Source organism: Miscanthus floridulus, chromosome 8 (assembly GCF_019320115.1).
Source record: "Miscanthus floridulus cultivar M001 chromosome 8, ASM1932011v1, whole genome shotgun sequence".
In the NCBI taxonomy this organism is placed as follows: Eukaryota; Viridiplantae; Streptophyta; class Magnoliopsida; order Poales; family Poaceae; genus Miscanthus; species Miscanthus floridulus.
The window spans coordinates 49,567,370-49,589,303 of NC_089587.1; the positions used below are offsets into that span (position 1 = coordinate 49,567,370).

The following is a 21,934-nucleotide window of genomic DNA, read 5'->3' on the forward strand; positions in this document are numbered from 1 at the left end:
TCGCCTAGTGCCTAGAGGTGGTGTAGGATGAGTCGATGGAGCGTCATAGAGCTGAGAGGGCCCAAGCTCATCGTGCCTCTTGTCCATGTCATCGTCGTCGTCGACCTCCTCGTCCTCCTCCTCGTCCCCTGTAGCTACTTGACTAGAGGAACCCAAGGCTCCTCTTCCTGCAGAAGGATCATACACGTCATGCGTCGTGTTTGTCCTGCAACCACAACGACCAGCCGCACGGCGTAGATGACGTGACAGCCTCTGTTGTACAAAACTATGTTAAGTGAAAGAATATAACGTATTAATAATTTGTTTGAAAGAATATTTGTAATCTTACATCTAGGAAGCCAAGTATGTAGTCATCATTGACTCTAGGCCGAACGCGCTCGATCTCTTCAACTGAGCTTCTCAGTGTATTGCCCTGCAACAATGTTTTCAATAATAAGACTTCTAAACATATATCATTTAGTTTTGTTTTCTTTTGTACAAGAATGTAACTTATTACAAGGGTTATACAGCTCGAAGGTTGCAATAACTACAATAGATAACTCCTAACGTCGGTCCAAGAACACCTAATGTATTGTTATGTAACTAAACGTAACAAAATAAGTCGATTGGCTTACCACTCTGTCCAAGATCGGTCCTGCCTCCACCTGCCTTCCTGCACGAGTGGACCGGTCGTACGTCGTGTCCTCATCGTCGGAGGACTCGATGTCGGCGTAGTCAGCTTCGGTCCACTATAGTCTGAGCCTGCACCTTGTCAAACGCTGGTACCAAGCTTGGTACCGCCTAAACTCACGGTTCGTGTGTGGCTCGTTGTTGTCGTCCAGGTTGTCGTGTATCTCCTCCCATTCCTTAATGTAGGACTGGTGGTGCCTCTCCCAGTCAAAAATCTTCTTGTTCCTCTAACGATCCAACCTGCACGTATGTCATCGTTACATTAATCCACGTACGTGGCACCATATTATAAGAAATGGATCATCATCATGACTCATTTGAAATATCAAAACACTTACTTGTGTAAGTCAACGCCAGTCGAGAATAGAGGCATAGACCAAAGCTGTCTTACTCCAAATTGGCGTGCAACCCTATCTGGCAGGTGGTACTCGATAGCATAGAAGCAGATTAGAGGGCACCTCATCATATAGAAGTAGTCGTCGGCCCCACATACGGTGCTCAGCTAAAAAAGTAGTGCGTCCTCTCCACCATACGGCTCCCACTCTACCTGCATCATGTTCAAATAAGATGTTAGATGGTATACTAATCCTTTTAATAGCTGCATGGAAAATAAAATTTACTTACACTAGACGCCGTCAGCGAATCTAGCTCGTTCGTGTACTAAATGTATGCCCGGTCTATCCTCGTGTGCGAAACCCTGACCTGGTCCCAAAGGTACGCCCACGTCGGCTGGCGACTTGGAGGCTGACCTTGGAACCACTCACGACGAGCCAGTACCTCTGGACGACCAACTAGAAAACGAGCCCACATCCACAGCTACCGGTATAGAAAACACAAGACTACAGAGCCCCAGCTATACTAACCCGCCTGGTCCCAGTTACTGAGGTAGTGGATCCACATCCAGGATGCATTGTCACCCATCGCGTCGGGAAAGAGAACGCAAGCAAAAAGGTGTAGGATCCACGCCCGGCAGTAGTACCCAACCGTCTCCTCATCTGCCTCCTTGAGGCACTGTGCGAACTCTGTACGTAGCCATGAGATGGAAACTCCAGAAGTGCGAGCCCCTTGCTTGCCAAGCTCACGCCCAAGGAAGGCCTCCACTCGTGCTCTCCATCCCTCTGACCTGCACTGCCCGATGACTGGGTTCCCATGAATCCTTAGGCCTAGCATCTTCTGACAGTCCTGAAGCGAGACTGTCATCTCCCCAAAAGGTAGGTGGAAGCTGTGAGTCTCCGGCCACCACCTATATTTAAGACCAAGCAAGATTACTTGTCAAAAAGTCAATCGCATGAACAAATGGCCATGAATAGAGGCAATGATTCACTTTAATACCTGTCTACCAACGCAGTTATCGCCGCTGAGTTGAACTTGGGCAACCCACAACGAACCTGAAAGGAGATGACATCTAGGCCAGCTCTTTACAGGAAAGGAGTGTACCTATCGTCGTACCGAATGTCCAAGAACCCACTGTGGGTCCTAGAACGAAGGTGCGGAAGGTCCTGCATCGAATATAACATAGTCACATGTTACTTCACGAACACATGTATGAATAAAACTTATAGATTATTACCTGCCCCAGCGCAATGAGACATCCTCTGTGGGTCTCCTCGTATGTCGGGTCGAGCAGGTGGAATTGCTCCATCCTACAAAAAAGTGAATGAATTAGAATTACAATGTACAATGAAACATGAACTTATAAATGTATAGGTAATTGACACAAATACAAGCATAAATTGAGACATGCATAATTAAATATATGATACAACAAAATATAAAATAATACTATAAACCAATAGTCCTATCTCACTAATCTACCAATGGCAACTTCATGAGTTGTGGCTAAGTCTACCGCACTTGCCGCACTCGTACTGCTCGGGATCAGTAACAAATGGAGTTCCTCTCCCACGCCTAGTTCTTCTGGGTATCTGATCCATAACCATCCTATGCCTCGTCCTCTGCCTTGATCCACGCTTGTTCCAACAGTAAGCTGGATCCGCAATGTACTTCGGCCCATCATAAGGAGGCCACTCTCTAGGGTCCCAGAAAGGCACGAAGCGAGGGCTCCATGTGTTCACAAGCGTGTTGACATTGAACTCGTGAGGTATCCTCCTCTCGATATTATAGTTGCGATGCCTAGCTGCTGCCACCAAATGCGAACATACAAAGTGGTATTGCCTTGGTTTACCACAAGTGCACTTGAAATCTTGGAGGACAACCACATGTATCCTCAACTCTCGGACCTCACTGTCGGACATTGTACCGCCCCTATGCTCGACCTGATAAGTCCCTGTGGCATGGTCAAAGCATGCAACCTCATGTGTGCCAGCCCTTTCTCTTGTCTTCTCTAGGTGTGCCTTTGGTTTCGGAGCCTATATCTCTCCATCACTCCTCAACTGCAATGCATGGGCGTGTCTATCGTTGAACCAGGCAACAAGCTTATAGAAGGTGAATTGAACAATTGCATTCACGGGCATACCACGTATCCCCAATAGCAACTTATTGAATGACTCTGCCATGTTGCTGCACTGAAACTCGTATCTCTAGCCACCGTCGTCATGAGCTCTCGTCCATTTCTCCAAATCCCTCATCAAACCTGTGAGCCATTGTCTACCTTCTGCATTTGATGCGGTTCTGACCTGCTCCAACTTTTCCCTAAAGTACTTGTCCTCAAGCTGTCGAGCAGCCTCCTGCAACAGATCAAAGTTTTTCTTGACACTGTCCTTTCGTAGTAGATTCTTGGCAAGGTGTCGAGTACACCAACAATGGTGCAAAGGTGCATACCCCTCTAACTGCTCTTGCACGGCATTAAGTATGCCCTGATGCCTATCAGATATGACGCCAACCTCCTTGCCAGGGCCAACCACATGTATCCGAACTAGCCTCAAGAACCATCCCCAACTGTCATTGTTCTCCTTCTCAACCAAAGCAAATGCCAAAGGAACCAACTTGTTGTTCGCGTCACAGGATATGGCTATAAAAAGTGTGCCCTAGTATTTGCCAATCAAGAACGTATCATCAATGGAGAAGACAGGATGACAGTGCCTAAAGGCCTCGACACACTGAGGAAAGCACCAGAAGGCACGGAAAATATATGCCTCCCATCCTTCCATGCATTAGGTTTTGGGATGTACTTATAATGCATGCCTGGATTCACCGCTTTGATTGCATTGAAAAGAACTGATAGCTGCTCATACCCATCCTCCCAGTCCCCATATATCATCTTCTATGCTCGTTGCTTAGCCCTCCATGCTTTACCATAAGTTATCACATATCCTCCATACAACGCCTCAACGGTCCTGATAATTGTTCTCATCTTCATGTTGGGTTCTCCCTGCAAAATTCCCATCAACCGCTTGGCAATGAGGGTAGATGTCAACTGCCGATGCCTCAGTGTCAGCTCATGGTCAGCACAATTGTGTGGCCCAACTACTTTTGTGATCTTCCATTTTCCGGTCACCTATTGCTTCCTTGCACAAACCCTCCATGGACAACGTTCCTTGTCACACACAACTGTGTAACGGCGCTCCACATATGAATGCAATACCCTATAAGGCCTCTTTTGTATCACTACAAAAGCCTACAACCACCTCTTCAAAGCAGGGAGGTCATTGAACACCCTCCCCTCCTCAATTACCATGTTAGGACCGGCCTCAGGAGCTTCTAGGAGCTCATCATCACGTCCTTCTGCAAACACCAGATCAGAATGAGCAAGATCACTAAACTCATGAACTCTAGGATCACGGCGGTCGGGAAAGATACGTCTCATCATCTCAACATCACTCTCCGTCAGCTCTCCAACAGGACAATCATCATCAGAATCAAGAGCCCTAGCCATCTCATATGGCTCCGAATCATTCATAATTTCAACATTATTGGAGCCACGAAATCCATCTGAAAAGTGCACTTGCGCAGCAACATGGGGGTACATCGATATTCTCAGGAATGTCTCCTACAACGTCATTACAGAAATGAGGAAAGAATGAAAGAAATAGATGTAAGAAATGGGATAAGCTCCCAAAAACTATGCGGTTAAGACACTTACTCAGATGATTCTGTGTCAAAGGGATCTTATAAGGAGGATCTCTGCCATGAAAACATGAGTATGACAACCATCTCCAAATAACGCATTAGGGGCAAATTGAGCATCAGGAACCGTAGGCGCAATCTGCACATGCAGGTAAGGTTCCGGAACGGGAGGGTCGATGTGTGTCGGATGATCCATTGCTGGGGTAAAACCCATGAGGGGTTGGATCAAACTAACACCCGACGAACAACCACGTCCCAAACATTGCAGCTGGCTCTTCATAGCCGATCTCACATAGTTGTCCCACTGATCCGCACAACCAATTGAGATCATTCGCCTGAAGATGTTCGGAGGACAACCTAGGTGCAGTACACCATCAACTGCAATGTCATCATCTCCAAAGCAATGCAGCTCCTCCCGAGCCCTTGCAACCATATCACTAAATGAAGGCCTATCATTGAATAGCACAGGCACGCTTTGCATGTCAAGAAACTCAACATATCCATAACGATCGCTTTCAACCGTGCCTCCATGATATATGGTCACTAGGTTGTCCATCTATTTAAAAAACGTAACGAAACACATGTCCTTTAGTCCAAATTAGACGATAGATAGTACCTAACAAGTACTTTCTAACTACAAACTAAGTAATCATGATAATAACTACGTATATATTTATAGTGTACTCACTAAATAGCAAGATCATATGTAGTTAACTACAAATATAACTACATATCTAAGTAGCTATCTAACTATATCTATTTACCAATGTATCTATGTTTCTATCTATCTACATATATATCTAACTAAATCAACTAACAAAGTCATCACAGTATAACTAGTCAATAACATACACCAACTAAATAAGTACATTGCATATTCATATTTTTTACCTTTCGGGGTCGACGGACGATGGGCGTAGGTCAAGACGAATATCCGGGACTGCGGTTAAGCCTGGGCAAAATACCCGATACCCATTACCCGTACCCGAATTATCCGAACCCGGACCCGAATTACCCGAACCCGAGGTACCCGATCCCAAATTCGGATAGCAATTTTGATTATCCGAAATTAGTTTGGGTAATTCGGGTAATATCCCCCGGTACCCAAACTACCCGAACTACCCAAAGATTTGTTTTTGTCTTTGTATTTATCATGTGTTGTTAGCTGAATCATTTAACTTATCACTTTATTAGAATATAATTCTCTCTATTTGAATGAGTGACTGTAATATATTATTCTCTACAAATTGCTATTGAAATTCTATACAAATTGCTGCTGAAATTATGTATAGATCGCTACTGAAATTTAGTGTAGTTTGTTGTTTTCTGTAAATTTGGGTATATCGGGTAATACCCGAACCCGAACCCGAATTATCAGGTACCCGAATTTGCGGATAGTGTTTTTTCGGGGGTAATATCGGGTAGCAATTTTCATTACCCGAATTTTGAATTACCCGAATTACCCGACCCGAAAAAATCGGGTAACCCGAACGCCCAGGCTTAACTGCGGTGGCCGGCGCTCCGCGCTGCGAGACCGGCTCGACGGCCGTGGGAGGCGGGGCGAGGCGAGGGCGGCGGTGGACGTCGGCAAGGCGGGGCAAGGTCGGCGGTGGAGGGGGCAAGGCGGGGCAAGGCCGAGGCCGCCGGTGGAGACAGGCTAGGACGGCGGTGGAGGGCGTGGCGGCTCGGCGCTGCAGCCAACCAACGGGCAACAGCGCGAGGGCACGGCGGCGCGGTGCGGGCTCGGGCGAGGGAGCGGAGGCAGCGGCGTGGCGCGGGCTCGGCCGCCGAAGCAGCAGCGGCTCGGGCAGGCGGAGCTGCAGCGGCTCGGACGGGCCCGGCGCAGCGCGGGCTCGGCGCGGGCAGGCGCGGCGCGGCCTCGGGCGGGCGCGCGCGGCGCGGCGGGCGCGGGCGGGCGGGGTGGCGCGGCGTGGCGCGCGCAGCGCGGGGCGGGCGCGGGCGGGCGCGGGCGCCGTCGGGCGCGAGCGGGCGGGCGGACGCGGGCGTGGGCGCGGCGGCGGCGGCGTGGGCTGGCTAGGGCAAGGAGATGAGGAAGAAGGCCAAGGGTAGATATTTAGGCCGAGCTCGGCGCCAGAGTGAATGGCGCTGAGCTCGGCGCCAGAGTGGATGGCGCCGAGCCCCTGACAGGCCGTTTGCCCGTGCCTAGGACCTCGGCGCCACTCACTCTGGCGCCGAGTCAAGGGTCCATTTCTGGAATTCTTTCTGTCAGGGGTCTATTGAGAGAAACTTTCGAAAAAATGGTCAAATAGTAAAAAAATCGGTGGAGACGCAGAGTGAACCTGACAAAATAAAGAAACCGAAATGACCGACACTGATACTATGTGTACTCACATGTAACTCTCTCATTGAGGGACTCAAGTCCTAATAACTCATAATATATACAGTATATTCACAAGGGCGACCCCTACGAAGGTTTTCTTGCCTAGGGGCTCGTCGACTGATGTGGACATACAAATGTTTGCCTACAACGACAGTACATGTTTGTCTGAATCTGCTGGTGTAACCTTTCTAGCACCTACCTACCCAGGAGGCATCGGCAACCAAACAGAAACAAAACGATGGTGTCATGACCTTCGTGCTGTTGCAATATATGCTAATCGTCAGTTCTGTAGTACTATGATGATTGCAAAAGATTTAACTGTGAACCAGTATCCTTCTGAAGGTATACATGATTTTGCACCTTAGCTACAGAATTCGATCATTGTTGTATTTTACTTTTTTCACCGTGGAGTTAGCTAGTCTGTCAACTAGCCCAAAAACACAGGGCACGTCAGGCGCATACTCAGCTCACAAAAAGACTGGAGGTTGTCTGATTAGCCCTGAGCAATCAAATTATACATTCAATTTGCAGTACAAAGGAACAAATGATTAACACCAAACAAGACTGTCAACAAATAAATTAAACATCTGACCATCACAAGGTCCTTTTTTCCAGCAGCATAAACATTCAATATACCATGGTACAATCAGGGAGTATGCAATGCTAATCACTACACACGCTGTTAAGTAATAACACACAAGTATACAACAATGATTTGCTGAAGGCCTTCTGCTACAAATATATATATCCCCTCCAGGCTCCAGGGATAACGAAGTCAAAAAAAAAAGGAATCATTTATGTGAACTCTTCATGTCATGTGAGCGTTCCTAAAAGGGCGACAACAGAAGAATGTGACAGTTTTTCTCTCTTCCCTAGCTTGGTCCATCCCCACCATTGCTTGGCTGTCAAACTATCATAATGACCTTTCTATTGCTGATTATCTGTTCCAATCTCTGCTGTAGAATAACATCAGTACAGGGTGGCGCATGCATTTCCTCAGACTGCTGGCAGAAATATACACTCCTTATGCAGCACTAGTCTCCGGAAACAAATTTCTTTTCTGTGTAGTACCGGTCTTCGCTAGCCTTCTTTTTCAAGTTCCTCTTCTGTTTATATAAGCCCCAGAAAATTATGTTTAGCACCCATAAAAAGAAACCGAATAAACCTACAAGCTATGACAATGCATACCTTGTAAGCTTCATGATTGTCAACTATTCTTGTGGCCACTGACAATGTTGTTATAGATTTCGGGCTCCTGATTGTCTGAAAAATGCCCATGCTCTTTGGAACAGCATAAGGATCAATTTCACCCTGCAGCACACACACATCGAGTTTCAACAAGAATTTCAGTAATCACGACAAGTTTTATCTTCGATACTAAGCACTTACAGCTGAATTGCCCTCGGCTACAGTCCCATGGACAACCAATGAAATGTTAAACGTAGTGATCTGTAACAGGGTATAAAAACAACCATGAGGGTAAATTGTCATATAACAATCGCAGCATGCTCACAACATTGATAATTCAAGCATGACAAAATATATATACTAATGAACTCATGGAGACAAACATACCATGTCCTTAGAAACTTCCCATGGCGCACCAATAATGACTTCATCAACATAGCGGCAGGCAAGAACACTAAGAGTACGCTCATGGAGATGCATTATAGGACGGCAGCCTCTTCTATCCCTGGACAAATTATAATTATAAGGTTGGTATTTCAATTTGTAACAAGAAGCTCTTTTGATATATGCTTGATATATACTATTTCGTAGTCAATTAGTTTGCTTGTTAAATCTAAGTGAAGGATCAGGACTAAGACCTGATAGACTGGTCGTCATAGATACCCACAAGAAGAAAGTCACCAAGTTGTCTAGCACTCCTGAGGAACTGCATTAAATAAAAGGCATACTATTAATTTTAATTGCATATATGAAGAAAATTAGTGGAAAAAAAAAGTGAGTTACAGTATGCTGATTTGCAGAGAATAAGAAAATGCCACCTCAACATGGCCAGCGTGGAAAAGATCAAATGCGCCATCTACATAGACAACACGAGCAACTGGCGAAGGAGCCTGAGTGCATATGAGCATATTGTTCAATAAAAGCAACATAAGGGCATTATGAAGATTTAAAGCAAAGGATTATATATGAAAACCTATTAACTACTCTAGATGTCAGGAAATCAGTAACAAACAAAACAACATTGAAAAGGCAGAAATACCACACTAAGGATCAAGATTAAGGCATCACATGTGTGGTATATGTTGTTTGAGCTAGAGGTTCTGGCATTAGTTTCTATAATCCCTAGCTAAAACAAACCACCAGCTTGTGGCCCCAAACCCCACAATCTAGTTTGCCCAGATTTCACAATCCAACGATCCACCATCCAACAGCTTTTTCCAGATTGTAGCACGCATATTTATCCACCATGTCTTACAAACATAGTGAGAGGAAGATAAAGATGGCCATAAGCTAGAATTCATACAGCTTCAGATTTTGGACATTAGCTTTTCCACAACCCAGGTTCTACAAGCTGCTTTCTAGAATCCCTAAAAACAAACAGTTCCTTAGTTAATTAGCTAAGAATACTATACCAAGCCACTTTCTGTAAATACCCTAAAAGGTTGATCAAGTTAGTCACTAAACGTTATTTGCATTTCCTTTATGGAAATCTGGGCGTGGATGTGGCTTCCATTCTTCATAAAAGGTGACAAATATGTAACGGTGATAATGCCAAGCGATCTTAACCTTCAGAGCTCATACCTGCCCATTTGAAAACTGCATGATCCGGCGAGAAGTTGGAAGAAAATGAGATAGCTGACTCTTCACTTCTTCGTTTGATTTCTCTCCAGCCTTCTCAGCAACAGCAACATTTAAATCAGTGTCAGCATCTTTCTGCTTGAATGTTAGCAGTATCCTCCCTATGCACAAAAGGATATCATTTGCGTGTAAGATTGCGGAAGACAGTATTTTGAATAAGTTTGAAAAGCCTTTTCAAGTAATGCATTATATGCTTAGTAGTGAATAACATATTCAGGAGAAACTGTCATCCAAAACAACACTGAGGCTACTAAGCCTTACCAACTATATCAGTGCTCGAGACACCTTCTGTTCGCTTGATTTGTTTGTAACGCCCGACCTTCTTTGCTAACGCATATGCATCAGTGCCATCAGGTAAAAGACAAGGATCATCTCCATGAATAATGTAATCAATGTTGTACTTGTTGAAGAGGATATTCATGAATTCTTCTGTTATCTCATAGGGTGCATTGGGAATGACCTCATCAACCCACTTCAGACCACTAACAAGAGTCAACCTAGAAATAGCAAAAATATAAACACAGTTAAAATGGTGCATTTTTCAGGTAATGAAAGCCAAAATGTTTATATCATTATGAAAATATACTTAAATGCATATGAGACTATATCAAAATATGTTGATGAACCAGCCGTTCATTCAGTTTGCTATAGTGCAGCTGATATGGACAGGATTTTTGGGAAAAAGGTTGTGTGCTTCACAGAATAAAAAATAATCAAATTCTTCCATACCTCTCTTCCATAGAAAGGACAGGTGGACCTTTATTTGCTACAATCTCCTCATCACTGACAACTCCAACTACAAGCTGATTTCCCAGCAACTTAGCCTGCCGCAATGCATTTGCATGGCCGTAGTGCATGAGATCAAAGCATCCATCCATGTACACTCTCACAGGCCTTTTGTGTTCCCTCTTCTTTGGAACTTGTCCTAGATACGGCCAGAAATTCGGAGCAAATGGAGCACCAATTCCCCCAAAGTAGCCCGTGGATAACATAAGAATGGTAAGAGTGATCAGAACTCCTCCAATTCCAAACAGCTGTGAATAGTATCCGCTGCTCCAGAGCCCCTGGTGGCTCTCAAACGCTAGTAATCCCATCATCATCTTCAAGGTGGAAGTGTAATCCTGGTATATGCTTCTGTCAAAAAGTAGAATATCAAAATGAGACTCCAACTTAGTTGACATATTCTGTGGCAAACGAACCATCATATAATAATATGCAGTAAGGCAGTACAAAACATGTCATTTTCCATCATTTGGAGGAACCAATAGCATTTGCAGCTTGGTTACTGCCATTTTTAAAACCTAGAAAGTGACTCGAAAAAGAAAGAAGAAAAGCGTGCCTTTCTGACTACTTCTTATATTAATTACAGATGGTTGGAATGATCGCAGACATATAACCCGAAGAATTAGATGTATGTGTTAAAACGTGCTTAACGATCACATCACGTTGACCAAATCCTAACCACCAGATAGTTTAGAAAAGCAGATTTTTGTGCAAAGGGGCGATCGCGGAGAATTTGGAAAGGATTCGAATTGCTTTTAGAAGAAGACACGTAACGACTGACGAGCTCTAGAAACATGCTGTTAGCGTGAGATACTATTCCACATTCTTTCTCATCAAGAAACACAGCTCATTTGTTCATTCCAAGGGAGAAAAAAGAACAGCTCTGAGTAGGGTTGAGCAAGCTCTTCTAATTCGCAACAGCGATAAGAAAGAAGAATACGGTGAGCGAGGGAATTCACAAACGAATCCGTCTCCAGCATCCTGTCCTGTCCGTCAGCAACCAAAGAATCAAACATGCCCGGGAGAGAATCTGATTCCCATCGCAACCACCACGCCTCAAGTTGAGCACTGCAGCCAGCTAAGCAGGCAGCAGGTAGAATCTATAGAGATTCGACGTTCCAGTAGAGTCCGGAGTACGGGAAGACGGTTGGAGAAAGGCAAAAACACCAGCTCGAATTCACGCTCCAACCACCCGGAATCCCGTTTACAGCGCCGCGAAGAGCGGGAGCACCAAAATGCAATCTCCCGGCCGGCCGGCCGGCCGTGATCCCAATTCCATCGTCACTCACGTGAATCACCATACAAATGACACCGCGGGAAAGAAAAAAAAGGAATTTTCTTTCCGTGAACGACAAGCTGGCAGGCGGTGGCAATAGATCAAAGGGGATCGCAACAAGAACCAAAAGAAGAGAAGAAAAACAGAGATCTTTCCGCACTGCATTTGACGAGCGCGAGCGCGCAACCTGAAGACATCGGGGATCAGGGAGACGCACCGAGATGGAGGCGGCGCGCGGCAGAGGGGGCGACCCCCGGGGGCGGCGGATGGCGGGCGCGGATCTCGCGTCGAAACCAGGGCTCGGCGCGAGATCTGCCGCTGGAGGCGGCGAGGTTCCACCCGCTCGTGGCGCGCGTGCGTGCGCGTCACTGCTCTTGTTTTGGGAGGGAGGAGAGGAGGAGAAGGGTGGGGGGAGGCCGGACGGAGGGGAGGTGTGTCGCTCGCTCGCTCGCCGTCTGGTTGTGGTGCCAATTGGGGACGGCGCATTTACATATTTATTATCATTATAAATAATATCTTATATATGAGTTATTAATATAGTATTTTTTATATCACTCATATCGTAACGATGATAAATATATAATAGGGCCGGTGGAAGCGTGGGTGGGTTCACATCCACCAAAGACCAAACTGTCCCGGGCCCACACGACTGGAAGTACTGTCATATGTTTATTTGCAATTGGAGTACCTGACGGAAAGTAAAATACTGCATCGATACGGCAGTTTGCCACCCCGTGATGTTCCTCGACGACAAGGCAAGCTGTTACGTAAACATTTTCGATCGCGAGACGCCGTTGGTAAGATCAGACAATAAATGAATAAAACTCTCTTAGCATCGTCATAAAATAAAATAAAATGTTTATGAAACCATAGAACAACACTTTCTATTAAAAGTTCATGTTTCAATTTACTCTATATGGCATGACAGTTTTAAAAACGACTATAAAAAATCCTCACTGAAACTGGCATAATGGCCTAGCTCGGTTTCAATTTTAATCACATCCTAGTTTCTAAGAAAGAAGACATGGTGTATTGAGTGCAGTGCTATCTTCTTCTTTTTGGATAGAATGGCTATAGCCCGTGTTTAGTTTCCCTTCAAATTCAAAAAAAGTGCTACAGTATCCATCACATCGAATCTTACGATACGTATATGGAGCATTAAATGTAGACGAAAAAAAAAACTAATTACACAGTTTAGTGAGAAATTGCGAGACGAATGTTTTGAGCCTAATTAGTCCATGATTGAACACTAATTGCCAAATAAAAACGAAAATGCTACAGTAGCCTAAATTCCAAACTTCACTCAACTGAACACGGGCATACATTGCTTCCACCATCTTGGGATGGATAGATGTGATGCTTTTAAACTTGTACGGATCTGAGAACAATTTGATTAAAAAAACTATGGGTGGAGTATTGCTTCTAAAATATAATTCTTTTTAGGATTCTTGCTGGTCCAACTCAAGCCTTAGGGTCTGTTTGGATTATCTGGGGCTAGTTGTTAGTTCAACTAAAGTTTAGACGACTAAGTTTAGTACTACGTTGTTTTAATACTTGAGCTATGACTCTATGAATACCGAGGAGGGACTAGCAACTAGTTAGGCTAAACTAAAATTTAGTCCACCTATTTGATGGCTTAGGACTAAGCTTTAAAGTTCAGTTAATGATGATTCAAATAGGACCTTCTTAACCTTTGACCACTAAAATGATGAAAAGGTGGAAAAGGTCAAGTTCAATGATTGAAAAGCTAAGGTTGATGATGGTAGACTAGACTTACATTGGAAAATACTTTCATAACGAAAGAGCGTGTTTTACTATTAAGAAAATGCTAGCCAAATGGATACCTTGTGGCGGACTAGTGTAAAATAATTTTGTGTTTTTGCATTAGATTGAGAATTTTTCAAGAGAAATCTACTTTGTGATTTTAAACTAAATATTTCAGAAATGAAAATGGAACCAGAGCTTGAAACCACGTAAAACGAGCGTTGTCCGATATCCTATTAACAAATAAAAAATAATAAATTAGGGAAACTAATAATCCCATGGAGAAGAAAGAAGCGGCTACGCAAAGTTTTTCGTCGCACGCGTTGGACTTTGGAGGGGTGAATGTGCGAAAGCGGCACGACACAGGAGAGAGCAGGCGATTTTTTCGAGGCGCCGGCGGGTCGCGTACGTGCGGCGCTGGCCCGTCGGACGCAGGGCACTGTCGCGTGGGCCCGACGCCGGGCCTCCGGGCTCCAGCCGCTGCCGGCGGTGGGCCCCGCGGTGTCTCGCGTGTCGCGGCCATTGCCTTTGATCGCGTCTCGTCCTTCTAGACTTCTTGTACAGAAGAAAGGAACACCACCACAGCTGTTGTTTGCAGCGAAATGACGAGTCGGAAGCGGACACGGATCGTCCAGATGGCGTGACGAAACGCGCCGGACGGCGAGTCGGCGACGCGACATGTCGACGAGGATTAGTCTCTGATCGATACTTTTTTTTGCTGCCACCGGATGATACTAGTGTAATAATTTTTTTTTTTTGAAACAATACTAGTGTAATAAGATTATTACCTGAATCGGCCATGCTCAACAGCAATTTCAAGACCATCGCTCTTTTCGTTTGAATTAATTTGGCTTATAAGCCATAGCTGACTGTTGGTTGATTTGGTATAAGAAAAAAAATATTATTCGTTGACTGATAAGTCATGGCTTATAAGCTGAATACAACTAAGCGAACAGGCTGCATATATGCCCATATCCAATTAGCCGTCCGTATTTAGAAACTGCATCGTTCGTACTGTATGGTGGTGGAAAGGCGTGTGAATACAGCTCAAGTCATGGTGTTCATTTTATATTTCTATCTATATAAAAAATGACGAAACGATAGCGTTTTCGAAAAAGAAAGAGAAAGAGAATCTAGAAAGACCTGCATTTGCGAAGAAAAAGATAGCACGGACCACGGACAGCGGAACCAAATCAAGCTGCGCAAGGGACTCGAAGTAGAGCAGTTGAACTTGAGTCGGTAGTACACGCCCTGTTCACTTCACTTATAAACCGTATTTTTTTAGTTAATGAATAGTATTTTTTTCTCACAATAAATCAGCTAACAGTACTTTCAGTCATGCCTTATCAGTCAAACGAACGGGACAATAGTTAACAAAGGTATCGAATTTAATATGGTATATATGTGTTTATTAAGAGTTTAAATGCTAGGTAAATGGAGCGTAGTTTAGTTGGTTGGATTTTTTTTTGGGTAGAATATATCTATTTAGATTTAAGTTCTCACATTTGCCTTTTGTCTATATTTTTTTAGGATATGGAACGCGGCTAGTCTCAGTGTCAAGCTTTTATAAGTGCCCTTAAAAGTCCCTCTGTCATGAAATATAAAGTATCTGAGAAATTTTATAACAAATCATAGAGAGTGCAAATGATGCATGTAGTCATCTCTTAACTTTTAAAAGACTTTGTGCTTACCATATTTTGAGTCTGATGGTACACACTAATAGCATGTACGCATGTGGTTGGAATTTTAGGAGAGTTAATTTACTTAGAATACTTTATAACTTATTTTGAATACGTCAAAACATTATATTTTAGGATGCAGAGAGTAGATGTACGTGTGTGTTTCAGAAGTGCCTTTAAAAGTATAGTGTATTCGCATGTGTTTATAGATGTGAGTGCGTATTCGTGTAGGAACGACGTATTTGAAAAAAAAAATACAGGAAACGACAACACGCCAGGCGTTTCCACATGTTAACTCAAGAGACAAAAAGGTTCTCGTAAATTTCACGCCTCCTCACGCCGGTGGAAAGGTTTGAAGGTTTGGCCATTTTTCGTTTCGCCAAGTCTGGGGTTCGAATTTGTTCTCGTTTATTTCCATAAAATATATGGGAACAAAGGTTCGAATTTATTCTTCACAATGCTTGCCATCCCAAACAGGCTGTTAACGTGGGCCACGCATCTCTGCCATCAATTCACAGCCGGGATCATATTCGAGAGCGACATGAAACATTACAAAACCGCACGTGCCGCACATGCCAACCACACCAATGCAGCACAGCTCAAGAATACCATCCCCCAACAACATTGTAGGGACCTTCCTGATTTCCTTCAGCTCCAGCAGAAAACTCAGACAGCAATATATTTCTTCATCACACAATAAATGCTTAAGGAAAAGTATATATATAAAGTTAAAATAAATGAATTAGTGATACGCCCCGAGTTCCGCCAATCCAACAATACGAAGTTACTACAGACAACCCAACCCACACATCCTGATCCGAGGATCATAACCTCTATTCGGTGTACTCAAAAGCCGGGGGCGGCTGGGGCTCATCGTCGACAGCCATGGCGGCCGGCTCACTGGCGCTGGATGCCGGGGCGTTGGTCGTGGCGGCGGTTGACGGCGCGTCAGTTAGGGCGAGCTCCTCGGCCTCCGTGGGCTTGAGGTCCTGCAGGAGGACGAATCCCGAGGGGGCAGCCTTCACCGGCTTGTACCTGCTGTCTTCCAGGAATTTTATGAACTTCTCCTGGGCTGGAACGACCCGGGCCGGGTTCGTCAGAATCTGGAACGTAGGCTCGGGCTCGGGGGGCTTCTTCTCTGCAGCAGCGCCGTCCACCTGAGGTCACAGAGAAAACCAAATCAAAGCAAGCAGTTAATTCAACTTGAACACAAATCAAAGCAACCAGTTAACCTAATACAACTTGTAAACTACTGATCGGTTCTGCAACGCGTACCTGCATCGAAGTAGAAGCATTGGAAGAGTCCTCTGCTTTCTCCTTGGCCTTGCTCTCTGCTTCCTTCTTTGCCCTAGACTTAGACTTGGCATACGTCGACAAGATGGCCGCCGGCACCTTGACCGATGCGGTCACAGTCTGCTGAGTCACTGGCTTGGGGTAATCGAACAGCGACGGCTTAGCGTTCGACAGGAACTCAAACTTTGGCACTTTCAGGTCAGAGTTGACGCCGATGAGGGCCGTCGGGGAGAAGGCAAGGCTTATGAAGTAGGTGAGCGGGTACCAGTACCAGAACTGGGTGAAAATAGCTAGTCCGACAACAGCAGTGAGCCTGTCATGCTTTGACCTCGACTTGAGCTTGATGGTGACATTCCTGCCACCGGCGTCAATAATGCCGGAAGCCAGTATGGCACCCATTTTGCTCATGGTATCCTCGTGCTTGTCAAGGATTATCTTTTCCAACTGGCGCCTGAATGCTCCAACACGTGAATCGTAAGATTCATTGGTCTGGATCATCACCATTGCCATGGCAATGAGGGCACCCTGGCGTACAAAGTCGACGACGTCTGATGTCAGAGGCTCCAGTAAGGAGATGGCTTCACTTAATCCTGTTCCAGCACAGGAGATTCCAACAGCTAGGGCTGCACCATAACGGACATGTGGATTGTATGATTCTGATAGTAGGGACACAATTCTGGGTGTCTGTTCAGGCTCGTTGTACAGAACAAAACCAAGAGCCAACACTGCAGTCCTCCGCACATCATCGCTCACATCCGACACAGCAAAATGCAGAAGCTGGTGGATAGCTTTGTTATTTGCAGTCCCTCTGTATGCTAGAGCCAATGCATACATACCGCCATAACGAAGTATGGGATCCTGATCTCTAGTCATTTGTTCAATCAAGGTGTCAGCTTCTTCTTCCCTGCCATACACCGTCAATGCAATTCCAAGTGACAAGCCCCTGAAGATAGGAAAGGAGTCAGAACAGGAACATCATTACCGTCTTTACCACAAGAAAATCATGTAGAGTAGTAGTTAAGAATTTGTTTGTCATAAGGCATCCTATTGCATACCTGATAATTTTCTCGTGTTGTGTATCATGAGCATAGGCAAGCATCTCAGTGGCCTTCTCACTGGCCGTACCAACCAAGAGCAAACCCATGCCAATACCAGCTGCTTCACCGGCCACAGCACTATCCGTGTACAGAATATTCTTGATGTCCTCACATATTTCCTCGTCTGATGTACCTAATGCTGCAAGCCCAAGACCCAGACAAGCACCATGCTGGACCACCTGTATTGTTCAAAGTTAGCATGCAATTTTGTGAAAGAAAGGAAACATGTACCATATATATAAGAAACAAAAAAAAAATCAAACTTTCCCACTACTGCCAACATTTGCTTCACTCCCACATTTCCCCTACCTGCAGGTTACTATAAGATTGCAGCAATAGTGTACTCATGAACATAAAAACTACATCGAGATCCTGTAGTCACTCTCATGAAAGGACTGTTACAAACCAAAGATTTGCCAATGTGGCCCTGGAATAGTACCTCAGAAGTGGCGTTGCGAAGACTCTCACGAAGAAAATCTTTGATTCCTTCACCATGGTTGGCATGAATCAAACCGAGAGCATAGAGGGCACCTCCTTCCGAGTATGGGCTACCACTGCCACCAGCGCCATTCTGAGGCAGGTAGGGGGCCATCAATGCACGGCCTTGTTGAAGATGGCCTCGATGAATGACGCCTAGTCCAGCAGTGGCACTGAACTTGGCCCAGTTGGTTGCCCTACCTAGCCATTCCTGTAATACAGACCAATATGAGACAAATATAAGCATACCAACCAAAGCAAACTATAAAAAATGAAGATGCTAGGCATTTGATAACAAGTACACTGTGTGAAACCAATCATACCAAGTTTTCTCTGAGGAAAGTATCAACTGTTGTCCCTGCATGCATGATTGCATTAGACCAGATTGTTGCGCTATGGCAGACACTGTTCCTCATTTCCACAGCTTGCTTTATAGTCTTCAAAATTTGAAGATCAGACCTGTTAAATGAAGAAAAATAAATTTAAGACACAAGACTAAAAGAACAGTCAGCTGTTACAATTCAGTCAGATCGTTTCACATTACCTATTATGGCTGTATAGGAACTGCAATGTCAACTGAATAGATGTCTCTCCTGACAGTATACCCTTGATTTTTGTCAGCCTATCAGCATGTGTTGCTGCATTTGGATCCACAGTGGTAGCACTGCCATTTGGCATGTTTACGTCGTCTCTCATCTGGACATCCCCAGACGGTTCTGTAGCAGCATTAGTTTGATTACTTGGTACAGCCGGTCCACTGTCAGGGTCCACATGGGCAGAAGTATGTGAACTCAATGCATCAAGGTGATTCCGCACATTCAGGAGGAAAGCCTGATTTTCATTTTCAGCAAGATCGAAAGCAGTTTGATATGAAAGTAGAGCATCATCCTGGCAAATGAACATAAAGGTTAAGTTTCAAAAATAAAGGCAATCAGCGAACTGAGAAACCGTCTTGTTTGGCAAAGGGAAAAAAAAGGGCATACCTTGCTTCCAGAAATCAGCTTGTCCAAGATGCTTGCAACACTTTCAGGCTCACCCAAGAACATAAGACACTGGCAAATGCTTAAATAATCTGGATCTGGCAATGTCTGATATATTTTGACAAGACATTGTAGAATCTGGAAATGCAGAAACAAAATGTTAAGATGATTTTCTAATATTTTGTGCACAGTAGTTGTGTGCCAATCACAAGAGGTTGAATCAATTGGCAGGATTTATAATATCAATCATCCATAGCATGCCTACCTCCAATCGATATTCGCGGTGACTAACATATTGGTGAGACAAATTGATGCAATATGAAAGAGCTCCATGAAGGTTATCACATCGAGAAATTGCTCCCTCCAGTTTATCCAGTCTCCGGCACTCAACAGACATACCCATGGCCTGTTGATATTTTCCATCAAGAATGCACCTGAAAGGCAACCATGTATATGTGACCTCAGAGCTGCATTTTTAACAAACCAAGAAACAATGGACTATGAGCAAACTATCATACTTGTCCAGCATCCTTTCCACAATGGTCTCCAGCCTAGGGTCCATCGTTTTTTCTTCCCCAGTGGACCTTGATTGGATGGCAGCATATTCATCCAAAGCTTTTGCTGGAAAAAGAAACAGGGCAAAGGAGGTAATGTGAACACAGTACTTTTAGCGCTGGTAATAATTAACTGGTCATAATGCAGGCGCCAGGCAGTTCCTCACCTAACAGTGTTTGAGCATAATCAGAGTCGTCAGAAACATCAAACAGGGGTCCAGCGCCAAGTGCATACGACAGAGCATCATTTAGCTCGCCCAAGTAGAAAAACACCTTAGAGGCAACTAGTGCTGCAAGCTGCCTCTGGACAAACTCCTCGTCTTCGTACAAACTCTCACTGCAAGCAGCAGGGAACAAATTGTGAGAAACAAAGGAAAGCACCCAAGCTTATACTGATTGTCAAAACTTTTTACAGGATAAAGAGACAAAGTATTTTGGCCCATGCACATCAATTGCAGCAGTCAAGAATAATCTTGGTATTCATACGGATCCTTCTAAATGAATGTAACTCCCAGGAAATAAACACCAATTCTCATATAGCATTTACTTGTTTCTCCACTATGACTGGATAGCTGCTATTGAACTGAGGAGCAACCAATAAGCTAAGGGCAGCTCCCATATTAAACAGTATAAACACATAGATCAGTATTACTTTGCGACGGGTTACAGGTTTTTATTTTTAAGAACAAACTTACCACATTTGATTCATATCCTATCATGATAACCACAATCTAAAAGTTTGGGATTTGTTGTGGTAGTCAATCTAGAAACCTAGTGACAAAGTTCAGTTTTTTTAGAAACCTAGTGAGAAAGTTCAGTTTTTTCAGCAAGCAGTATCCATAAATTGGAGGGCATGAATCATAACAAGCTCTAGATTCTAAAAATTATAGGTTTCCAGTAACCAACGGCAGCACATTAATAACCCTCCCAAAACCTCCATCCGAACAGATCGAACCCAGGGTTCCCTCTGAAGTCTGAATCGAACCCGACGCGGCGCCGCCGACGCCATCTAGCCGGACCTCTCCAGGCGAGCCCGAATCGAACCTAGCTTAACCGAAATTCGCCGAAACTAAACGAAACGCGCGACGACGGGGCGCCGCCGCACCCGCCGTCGGACGTGGCGGCGGCAGAACGGGCAAATTGAGGGGGACAGGAGTGGAGGGCGCGGCTGGGAGAGCGGGGGAAGGGCGCGGGGAGGAGGAGGGGACTTGCATGGAGGAGACGCTGGTGGAGATCTCGTGCCAGAAGGCGTGGACGAGGGAGTTGAGGCTGGCGAGCGCGTGGAGCTTGAGCTCCGGCGCCGGCTCTTGCAGCATCGCCAGCAGGGAGCCCGCCGAGCTCACCATCACCGCCGCCGCAGCCATGTCCTCCTCCGCCGCCTACGAGTACCGATCCGCCGCCGAAGGGTTCGCGACGCCCTCCTGCTACTCGCCGTTCGTCAAGGCGCGGGTGCGGGTGCGGCTTTGCTACCTTGCTTTTGCTTGGAGCAGAAGAAGATCGCGGATTCGCTGATTCGGTTCTAGTTCTAGGTGAGGGGGCTCGGGGACCGGGGCGTAAATATAAGGGTTTGAGGAGGGCACTTCGGATATGTGTGTTTTGTTTTTGTTTTTGCTTCGGAGACGTATTTCTCCTGTAGCTGTAGTGTTGGTTTCTAATTTAATTTAATATAAAATTGAATGAATCGACATAGGATACGCATTCTGTACATCTCCGATTGTGGCAAGCCCGGGTCCAACGCTATCTAGTGGAAATATATAATGTCCTATAAGATGTATATTGCATAATAATGCATGATGCTTATTGTATTTTCACAAGTTGAATTGAGTTCTTGCCAACAATTTTTGTAACATGTGTTTACTTCTCAACAGTTTGAGGCTTTGAGCCTTGTCCATATCAGCAATGTGGGAGGTAGCTAGGAAACAATTCTAGAGATTTGGGTCCAGAAAGTCGTTTTACATGTATTGTTTTCTTTTTCTTTTTTTTCTTTTTTTTTATGAAATCGGAAGGACGAAGCACTTCCCACCTACTTGATTGCATTGGAGCAACAAAACGCTTGTTGCTCAGTTACAAATGACTGAATACAAAAGGTAGGGAGGTAGCATGAATTCTCTAGTAGAGCCTAATTCATAATGAAACTAAATTATGCCACTAGGTAATCACTCCCCCATC

The 21,934-nt window shown here is 44.9% G+C and overlaps 2 protein-coding genes across 3 annotated transcripts; both read right to left on the reverse strand.

The window, feature by feature from the left end:
• Nucleotides 1–7,611: 7,611 nt before the first annotated feature.
• Nucleotides 7,612–12,270, reverse strand: LOC136471940 (ethanolamine-phosphate cytidylyltransferase-like). Of its 2 annotated transcripts, XM_066469688.1 has the most exons (10): nt 12,139–12,270; nt 10,592–10,996; nt 10,124–10,359; nt 9,806–9,963; nt 9,043–9,114; nt 8,863–8,930; nt 8,612–8,729; nt 8,426–8,485; nt 8,225–8,347; nt 7,612–8,142 (listed from the first exon to the last, which is right to left on the reverse strand). In XM_066469688.1, the coding sequence occupies exons 2-10, from the start codon at nt 10,960–10,962 to the stop codon at nt 8,071–8,073; spliced, it is 1,278 nt and encodes a 425-aa protein (XP_066325785.1). In that variant the 5' UTR covers nt 10,963–10,996; nt 12,139–12,270; the 3' UTR covers nt 7,612–8,070. The 2 variants fall into 2 exon arrangements, with proteins under 2 accessions (XP_066325785.1, XP_066325786.1); XM_066469689.1 differs by lacking the exon at nt 9,043–9,114.
• A 3,750-nt stretch (nt 12,271–16,020) lies between these two features.
• On the reverse strand, nt 16,021–21,265 carry LOC136476327 (26S proteasome non-ATPase regulatory subunit 1 homolog A-like). Its single transcript, XM_066474115.1, has 11 exons — nt 20,978–21,265; nt 19,933–20,102; nt 19,730–19,832; nt 19,477–19,645; nt 19,215–19,349; nt 18,776–19,119; nt 18,555–18,690; nt 18,194–18,442; nt 17,713–17,933; nt 16,640–17,600; nt 16,021–16,521 (listed from the first exon to the last, which is right to left on the reverse strand). The coding sequence occupies exons 1-11, from the start codon at nt 21,127–21,129 to the stop codon at nt 16,198–16,200; spliced, it is 2,964 nt and encodes a 987-aa protein (XP_066330212.1). The 5' UTR covers nt 21,130–21,265; the 3' UTR covers nt 16,021–16,197.
• Between the last annotated feature and the right edge of the window lie 669 nt (nt 21,266–21,934).

Coding starts and splice junctions, on each gene's coding strand:
- LOC136471940 (XM_066469688.1), bottom strand. CDS start 10,962: ATGATGATGGGATTACTAGCGTTTGAGAGCCACCAGGGGCTCTGGAGC. Junction 10,360..10,591: donor GTCCTTTCTATGGAAGAGAG/GTATGGAAGAAT, acceptor TGCTATTTCTAG/GTTGACTCTTGTTAGTGGTC. Junction 8,143..8,224: donor ACAATCATGAAGCTTACAAG/GTATGCATTGTC, acceptor TTATATAAACAG/AAGAGGAACTTGAAAAAGAA.
- LOC136476327 (XM_066474115.1), bottom strand. CDS start 21,129: ATGGCTGCGGCGGCGGTGATGGTGAGCTCGGCGGGCTCCCTGCTGGCG. Junction 19,350..19,476: donor ACCGCGAATATCGATTGGAG/GTAGGCATGCTA, acceptor CTGCATTTCCAG/ATTCTACAATGTCTTGTCAA. Junction 18,443..18,554: donor CTTTCCTCAGAGAAAACTTG/GTATGATTGGTT, acceptor TCTGTATTACAG/GAATGGCTAGGTAGGGCAAC.